The sequence below is a fragment of the Choloepus didactylus genome, chromosome 2 (genome assembly GCF_015220235.1).
Source record: "Choloepus didactylus isolate mChoDid1 chromosome 2, mChoDid1.pri, whole genome shotgun sequence".
Taxonomy (NCBI): domain Eukaryota; kingdom Metazoa; phylum Chordata; class Mammalia; order Pilosa; family Megalonychidae; genus Choloepus; species Choloepus didactylus.
In genome coordinates, this window is record NC_051308.1 from 195825015 (window position 1) to 195834962 (window position 9948).

At 41.0% G+C, this 9948-nt stretch overlaps 1 protein-coding gene across 1 annotated transcript in view; it reads right to left on the reverse strand.

The window, feature by feature from the left end:
- The window catches only part of OSBPL9 (oxysterol binding protein like 9), a 200877-nt gene extending 192252 nt beyond the window's left edge, over positions 1-8625 (reverse strand). Inside the window, 1 exon segment of the mRNA XM_037827248.1 lies at positions 8495-8625. Coding sequence (XP_037683176.1) covers positions 8495-8605 — 111 coding nt within the window. The 5' untranslated portion in view covers positions 8606-8625.
- Positions 8626-9948: the final 1323 nt, after the last annotated feature.

Genomic DNA, 9948 nt, shown 5'->3' on the forward strand with positions numbered 1-9948 from the left:
TACCTATCTACTGTTGATGAGCAGGTAGAATGGTACAGCCTTTCTGAAGGTCAGTGTGGTGGTTCCACAAAAAGTTAAGTATGTGGGGACCATAAGGTCCTGCAACCTCATTATGGGGCATGTCATTTGAAGATCTGAGAGCAGAGACATGAATGGACATTTGCAAACTTGTGTTCATAGAGGCAGCAATCATGATTTGCAATGGGTGGAGGTGATCTAAGGGTACATAGACTGAGGAACAGAATGGTGAACTGTGGTGTATGCATACAATGGAATATTGAGCAACTATGAGAAGGAGTGAAGCTGTGAGACACACAATGAGGTGAATGGATCCTGTACACAGTATTTGAGTGACGTACGCCAGAAATAAAGGCAAACACTATAATGCCTCACCAATATGGACTAACTACAATGTGTAAACTCAGAATTGAATCTTAGAACATAGCCTAATGTGGACATGATTATTGTAATGGTCCCTAGAATGTACGCTCTTACAGCAGTCAACTCTATTCCTGAATTGTAATGCCTATCTCTAAACTTTGAGATGCTGATCCCTTAGTGTATAACCTGATTGGTCTCTGGAACAATGCGTATCTCTGAGACACCTGAAATTCAGAGCTAGAGCTCAGCAGATATGAATGTCAGTATTAGTGCTACAGCAACTGTTAAAAAAAAAAAAGCTGAAAAAGAGCCCAAACTTATTAGTGATATGAATGAAGCAGATCTGGTTAAGACTAGGGCAAACCAGGCCAAAGGGTAAAGGTTGAAATTGTGTTTTAAAACTTCAACTTCCATGTGAGACCAAGGGAAGAGACGTCTATTTGGTATAGGATCTATATTTTCTAAACAGTATAACTCTACAGCTGGTTTGTTCAAACCCCACAATTACATGGAACTTTGAATAGGAAGCGAGATAAGGTAGGTTAGCATAGGTTAGAGTGAAATAGTGACACATCAAGTAATTTGGGCAGAGAATAAAAATATATTTACAGCTCCCCCCACCCCGCCCCAAGGAGCTGGGGGAAGGTGCAGAAGTGTTGGACTTCCTCACCTGGACTGGTGTTGATGTTGTCACAAACACTGGGACTGGCAGTTTGATGTGCTGAGCTCTCTATCGTGGGACTTGCCCTTATGAAGCTCGTTACTGCAAAGAAGAGGCTAAACTTGCATATAATTGTGCCCAAGAGTCTCCCCCTGAGAACCTCTTTGTTGCTCAGATGTGGCCCCCTTCTCTCTCTCTAACTGAGCCACCCTGGCAGGTGAACTCACTGCCCTCCCCTCTATGTGGGACCCGACTCCCAGGGTTGTAAATCTCCCTGGCAACACAGGATATGACTCCCGGGGATGAACCTGGACCCAGCATCGTGGGATTGAGAATATCTTTTTGACCAAAAGGGGGACGCAAAATGAGACGAAATACTTTCAGTGGCTGATAGATCTCAAATGGAGTCAAGAGGTCACTCTGGTGGACATTCTTATGCACTATATAGATAACACCTCTTAGGTTTTAATGTACTGGAATAGCTAGAAGTAAATACCTGAAACTACCAAACTCCAACCCAGGAGTCTAGACTCCTGAATATGACTGTATAATAATGTAGATTACAAGGGGTGACAGTGTGATTGTGAAAACCTTGTGGGTCACACTGCCTTTATCTAGTATATGGATGGATGAGTAGAAAAATGGGGAAAAAAACTAAATGACAAATAGGGTGGGATGGGGGGATGGTTTGGGTGTTCTTTTTTTACTTTCATTTTTTATTCTTATTCTGATTCTTTCTGATGTAAGGAAAGTGTTCAGAAATAGATTGTAGTGATGAATGCATAACTGTATGATTGTACTGTGAACAGCTGATTGTATACCATGGATGATTGTATGGTATGTGAATATATTTCAATAAAACTGAATTTAAAAAAAAAAATCACATTCGGCACATTTAGGAATAGTTTATTTAGAAAAATATAAATTCACTTTTAATTATTCAATAAGAATAGTGCCAATATTTTTCTAGGAGAATCACAGACTACCTCTTTTATATCTTTGCAAGAGAAATACATATAACTTGAGCTTTCCAAAAACCTAAAATCCAAGAATTAGATGGAAGATTTTTTAATTAAACTTTCGTTTTGAAATAACTTCAAATTTACAGAACAGTTGCAAAAAGAATAAAACCCATACAGAACTCCAACATACCCTCCACCCAGATACCCAGATCCACTAACTTTTAACATTTTGCCACATTTGCTCTATCATTCTATCTATCTATATCTAGATGATAGGTTTTTTTTTTCATCTTCTAGACACTACTACAGACAACCAATAACACTTAAATGTGTACTGACTGACAGTGCTTTTGAAATGCAAAGTCATTATGAGTCTCTTCTAGTCAGTGTGTAAAAAACAAAGAACATATGATTTATCTAATCCATTCCTTTCAGGAAGAACACCTTCAGTGGCTCAAGTAACTTACTAATTCACTGCTTCTACCCTTCTCAGAAACGTTACAAAAACAAATCAAGAAAAAGCATCAAACATTCATGGGTAATGACAACACAAATCATGTTTTATAATCTCAACTAGTTCCTTACAGAACCTGATTAACCTTTAACTTGTCCCTAGTTATACTTTTTTTCCAGTTCCCAAGGCCCTTGTTCTAAATGTTTATGACACTTCTGACTCTACCCTTTTTTAACATCAGCCTTGGTTCCCATCCCTACAACATTTAAGCATACTTCTGTATGTCCTTCCCCGCAATTCCATAATCCTCTCTCTGCCCCTTTCACAACCAAACCTTCTGAACAACCTATACTCACTTTCTCTATTTTCACTCATTTACTCTTCAAAACATTCCAATCTGCTTTCCACACCCATCACTCCATAGAAACTGCTCTCGTGTTCAATGATATCCAAATTGATCAATCCAATAGATATTTTTTAAACCTCATTATTCAATTCTCTCAGCAGTATTCTAGCCAATTCTTCCCTCCCTGATTGCTATGACTGCCACATTCTTCTGGTGTTTCTCATATACCTCTGGCTGTTCCTTTTCACTCTCCTGTGCAGGCACTGACCTTTGCCTTTCCCCTAAATGTGACTATGGTGGTTTAAAATCTGTTCATAATTATTTAACATTCCTTTCAAAAGGCTGAACCAAATTCTTCTCTCCATGAGCAAAAGCTTAACTTATGGCTTGTTTCTGATGAACAGAAAAAGGCAGAAATGATGGAGTGTGACTTCTGAGTCTAGCTCATAGAAGGCACTGCAGAATCCACCTCGTTCTCATTTGGATCGCTCGCTCTGGGCAAAGCCTGCTGCCATGTCTTGATGACACTCAAGCAGTCCAATGGAGAGGCTACCTGCTGAGGAACCAAGGCCACCTTCCAACACCAGCAAGGAACTGAGACTTTCTGCCAACAGCCGTGTGAATGCATCATCTTGGAAGAGGATCCACCAGCCCCAGCCAAGCCTTTCAAACGACTGCAAACCTGGCCAATGTTCTGACTCAACCTCATGCAAGAACCCTGCGCCAGAACCATCCAGCCAAGTCACTCCTGAATTCCTGACCTATGGAAATGATAAAATAATAAATGTTTGTTGTTTTAACTTGTAAGGTTTTGGGGTAGTTTCTTACACAGCAACAGACAACCAATCCAGTGGGGTTTCTCAGCACAGTACCCAAGGCTCTCTACTCTTCTCACTCACTCTCTCAACTCTCTCTGTGTATACAGTTAATACTTATCTGCGACCCAGATTTTTGTCCTAAGCTCCACTCATATATTCAACTTCCTATAAGACATCTTTACCTCAATTTCAACATGGCCCAAAGCAAACCACCTTTTCCCTAAACCTGTTCCTCTTATCTTCCCTAACATCATTCACCTAGTTCACACCAAAAACCCAGATGTAATCAGACTTCTCTAACCCTTTCACTCCACCCAATGAGTCCTGTCAACATGACCTCCTGATTATTTCTCTGTAATCACAGTGTTCATTAAAGAATATAACTTTCACTTGAACCTACTGATCAATTTTAACATCATAGAAAGAAACCACACATCATGTGCTTCTTGATGTGATACAATGTGAAACATATTCTCTATCTATGAAGTATTCTTGCCCCCTCAAAAACTTCTGCTTCCTACCACAGCCCAAACTAGTTTTATTCTCCAGTAGAATCTACCTCTCTTGAGAACAGGGACAATTCTCATCTTATTTATCATTTTATCCCCACTCCCTGGCATAGCGCCTGGCACACAAATAGGTACTAGAGAAAGACTTGATAAATTAACAAAAAGCACAAATTCCACTAACTTAACCTTCCACACACACAAAAAAAATTCATCTAACAAATTCTGTGCTATAATCCAACAGATCTTCATTTCCAGGCCTGACGCTTTCTGGACTCAATCTCCTGTTATCTCCTCATACCTTCCTTTACACTACAGCTGCTCAGAAGATCTCAATATCCTCTTAATCTCACGTATCTATACCTTTCCCAATTTTTCTTCCTTTTTTGTCTCTGTCATCATGACTCAAATAAACAGTTGGTTGCTCAAATAGTGTTGCCAAATTTACCCCCTTAGCTGGGCATCTCATCTAATAATAAAAATTCATCTTAAACCACAGAGTGTAAACCCATTGTAAATAGGACTTTTATCAATGTTATTTTTAATTAAGCTGTGGCCCAACTGAAAGAGATTGGGCCTTAATCCTATCACTGGAGGCTTTATGAAGACAAAGTTACCTGGCAAAGTAGAAGCCAACAGAACTGGAAGAGAAAGAAGACACTCCCATGTGCATTGCCATGTGAAAGAAAAGAACCCAAGGATCACCAGCAGCCAGCCCCAGAACACCATAGTCTTCAGGGAGAAAGCATCACCTTATTGACACCTTGATACTGGACTTTTCTCTTAGCCTCAAAATCATGAGCCAATAAATTCCCATTATTTACAGACACACACACAAAACATTCATCTAACAAATTTTGTCCTATAATCCAACAGATCTTCATTTCCAGGCCTGACGCTTTCTGGACTCAATCTCCTGTTATCTCCTCATACTTTCCTTTATACTAGAGCTGCTCAGAAGATCTCAATATCCTCTTAATGCACCTTGTATTCTCAAGTTTCCAAATTTACACATATCCTTTGCCATTACCTACAATGTCCTACTTCTCTTCCATCTTCATCCTTAAATCTCAGCTCAAATGTCTCTCTGGCCTTTCAGCAGAAAGCATTTCACAGGCAATGCTCCCACAGCACTCTATTCTTATTCCTATTGCAGAATTTGTCATATTGCTCGAAAGTATGTTTAGGTATCTGCTCTGCAAGACTGAGTTCCTTCCGAACTCTCTCCCATGCATGCACCTCCAGCATATATCATATAATGCCTATTACAAAGTTGGCCTTAAATTAATGCTGACTGAATGAATGACATTACATTCAGTTTCTAATAATTAAGAGACAGAGTTAGAGTTGAAAAGCTGCCTAAATCTAAAGGAAGTCATCAGCTTCTCCGTTCCTTTGTTGGGCAGGATAAAAATATATGAAGTTCATTTTCAAAAACTGAAGATTGACTGATTATGAAAACAAAAGACACACGGAGTTGTAAACAGAAGGGCTTATGGGAAAAATCTACCTATTGCACACTACAGACTATAATTAATAGGAATACCACGCTAGTACCACACAAATACTAGGAACAAATAATTAAGGGACGACGAGCTATGAGGTGTTTGGGGTCATGAGAATTGTTTAAAATGGAGATGATAAGGATTGTACAACTACGTAAAAAAAAAGAAGAAGAAGAAAAGAAAAGAAAACAGAAGAAATGTAAAGTAAAAAGACTATCCATCCTCAGAGATCAGATCTGGGCCTGGGCTCAGGCCCAGGGGTGAAGACCCAGACTGGGGTGAGGTTTGCATGAATCTATTCAGTCCACAGCAATCCCAGTGATCCCAACCCAGCCCTGAGATCATTCCAATGTCAATTCTCAATAAAGGACAACTCTAAGGCAAGGCTAATCTAGTTTAGTTCAGGGTTTTCAGAGCCACCCTAGAATAAGACCTATAACCCCAGAGCCATACCAGAGCCCAAGTGTTTTGGGAAACAGGGAAGAGTGACTTGCTATTTACTGCTCTGCTTAAAAGGCCATGCAACTAATTCAGATACTCTTCCTAGAAGATGTAGCTTCAAGTTATCAGGCACATGCACATTAATATCTCTTTTCAAATTTTTCAGAATTCTAATGCACTGAAACAATGTCCAAGTATACAGAATTTTTTGCCGACATGCAGTGTGTCTCTTACTTTTCCTATCTTTACTGGACTTTCTCTAAATTGGGATTAGATAAAAGTTTATTTTCACAAGATGGTTCTCCACAAGCAAATACTTTAACATAGAAGAACCAGGGGAAAAAAAATACTTCTAAATAGCCATTAGTGAGAAATATGATACTTACTTCTGGCAAGGATGTTGTTTTATGGCATCCAGTCTCATAAGAGAGGCTAAGTATTAGGTAAGAAAAAAAGTTTATGAAAAAACCTGTATTTAGCCAGTAAGACAAGGAGAAATTTGCCCAACATTGCAGAAAGTGAAAGGGCAAGGAGGCAGAAAAAGGATACGTAAAGGAAGAAACACAGGAGAAAAAAGATTCTGTATGAGCTAGGAGCCCCCAAGAATCCCACCTTGGAACCTCCCCAGTATGGCCCTAGATTCAGACCAACACGTATTTGAGATTTGCAGGGTAACTTAATTCCATAGGACCACTAGTTGAAATTACTCTTTCTTGAACTGGTTAGATAGGTTCCATGGGGTTTACTGATTATCACATCTACTGAAACCCAATATTGCTTCATCATTTACCTGAGCCACGGGATTGCATAATTCGAGATTTTTCAGGAAATAATGTTCAATTGACTCGCTCTCATGTCTACCTAAAGATAATCTTGAACAATGTGTGTAAGACTTATAAATGTCTGGTCTTTTTTCTTTAAAAATTATGTCAAGAAAGGAAGTTGATAGCTACAGGATGTTGAAAGAAACACTTTTACTCTCACAGTAATTCACAGCTTGCACTTTCCTCCTTCCTGTAGCGAAAGTGAAGTCAGAAAGTACAGGTCAGAAAGCCAAGAATTTGGAATCCTGACTCTAGCACTTACTGCAAGCTATATGATCTTGAGGAAGTACTTAAAACCTGGAGTCTCAAATTCCATAACTGTAAAATGGGCATATAAAATAGGGATAATAAACACCTACCTTGCAGAGTTATTTTGAGTAGAATGAATTAAGGTAACCACTAGGCTAGAATATAAGCTCCAGAAGAGCAGGTATGGTGAATGTCTTCATCTCTGTTGATTCTTGCTCTGCTGCACGTGCATAGTCACACATGCATACACATACATACATACATACATACACACACAAGCCTAAAATAACTAACACATAGTAGGTGCTCAATAAGTATTTTTAAATGAACGAATAAATACTACTGTCCCATTTCTCTCATCAGCAGTAACTCTTCTGCCAAAATATTCTTAAAGGTTTTCCTTCTGTCTTCTATTATTTTCTAAAGTCCTTTTAAGTGGCTTCCTCCCCCTCGTTGGCTAATAATAACGATACACCATTCAGAGAAAGTACCTTTGTAAGTAATTTCTCTCTCTCATACCACCCACCTTCAATTTTCTAATGCGATGGGGGTGGAGGGCATAATCAGAACATAAGATGCACAGCAATTCTCGACTTGCCCACGGCCACTGATTCACACTGACTACAGGAAAGCCTGACCTCAGCCCTCCCCAAAATATAACTTTCAGGGTACAAACGAACGATCCCGTCTCTTTTTTTCACTAACAAGAGACTCGTGTGTAGGAAACCCTCAGCTCTCAAAAGTTAAGGCGTTGATTACGATTGCCTCCCGCTGAATAGAGAGGAGCGTCCCCTGAATGAGACACTCAACCTGGACAAACAAGAGGAAATTCGGACACTTTCGTGTTGCTCGAGAGCTGGCCGGTCGCCTTTGGACCTGGCCAGGTTCGTCTGGCCACTGCTCCGAGAAAGCAGCGATCTTCAATCCCCCGAGGGAAGCCAGAGGGGCGCGGCCGTCTACAGGGACTCGGGGGACAGTATAAAGTCTACGACAACGTGGAAAGACAGCACGGATCGGGCACTTTAAACCATAACTGCGATCTCCCTCACCCATCCGCAACCTTGCAGGGCCCCACCACCACTTAATAGGGGACCCTGAAAAAGAAACGCGGCTTGCCCCCCAACCCATAAATCAGACTGCTAGTGACCGCTTGGTGGCTGCGCCCGCATCTCCTTCACCCTCATTGGCTGTCCTGGGCGTAAAGCCCTCCTCCACGAGGGAACTCTCGTACGGCGGCACCCCCAGCCTAGCAACCTCAACCCCGCTACAAGAAGCCCCGGCCTCCCAACTCCACCCAGGGACCGCGGCCCCCCGAGGCGCTCGGAGCTTTGCCCTCAGACTACTCACAGTGTAGTAGGAGAGCAGCCCTGCATTGTAGTCCAACACGAACCAACGGTACTGCCAGCCCTTCATCACATTAGTCCACTTGCTGAGCGGCCCTTCCATGATGGACGCCATCTTGGGAGCCGCCAGTAACAACAAACGGCCTGACGTCACTCTCCTATATAGCCTTCAGCACGCGGGGGGCGGGGCCTCCGCGGGGCGAGGCGGGGCCTGGCGAAGCTAGGGGCTGTTTCTTGGAGTAGACTCGCAGACCCACCCCCCAGTGATCTTCTCCAACATGCTTTCTTTGCGCGCCTATTGTATTGTGTGCAGAGCTCTGTGCCAGGGCTGTAAGGAATGCAAGCATCAATGCTACGAAAATTATTCATTATGTCACATATTTAATAACTGATTTTAAATCACAAATTGATCTAGAAATAACCTTAAGTAAACCATGATGATATAGTCAATTTGCAAAAAAGAATAATAATAATAATTTATTAAAATACATAATTTTACTAGCCAAAATGATGCCTGGCATTCCCAAAGGATTTCACATCTGATATTTATGCATTCATTCCACAAATTCATTCATTTCATATATATTTACTGTTTTGTGCTAGGCACTCTTTTAGACGTTAGAGATGCAGCAGCGCTTTCATGGGGGTGGTGGGGGGGCCACGGGCAATAAAATAAATAGTAAATAATATAGTATATTAAAATTGGTCAGTGCTTGGCAAGTCCTTAAGCCAGGAAAGGTGTAAAAAGCTGCAATTTTAAACAGGGTAATAAGGGAAGATCTAAATGAGAAGGTAACCTTTGAGCAGAGACCTGAGGAAAGGATGGGAGGGAGCCATGTGGATACCTGGGGGAAGGAATAAAAAGTGTAAAGGCCCAAAGTTAGAAGTAAGTCTGGCATATTGAAAGAACAGTGAGCCAGGGAGAAAATAGTAGGAGACAAGTCAGAGAAGTGAGGGCAGATCACTGGAGGACCTACAAGGATATTGTATTTATTGACCATCTACTCTGTCAGGCACTTTGGAGGCCCTGGGAATAAATACAATAGTGAACAAGCCTGACAGGTTCTTTGCTCTCTAACAGCTTACATTCTGGTGAGGGGAAGCAAACACTTAAGCAAATAAACAAGAATAATATAATATCTGATGCTGATAAATGCTTTGCAGGGAATTTAAATAAGTTGATGTAACAGAAAGCCAATGGGTGGCTACTTTATATTGGATGGTCAGGGCAGCCCCTCTGAGAAAGGGGCATATAAGCTAAGATCTGAAGAGTAAGAGTCAGTCATGCAACTATCAAGAAGAGCTCAGAAGGAAGCTGAAAAGTGGGGCATTAACTGGAGGTGGAGATAAGGCGAAGGGAGGGGTTTTCTTTGTCTTGATTTCTTTTCTTTTAGATTGAAGATATGAAAGCATGTTTTTATACTGAAGGGAATGTTTAGGAGAGAGGGAGAAACTGAT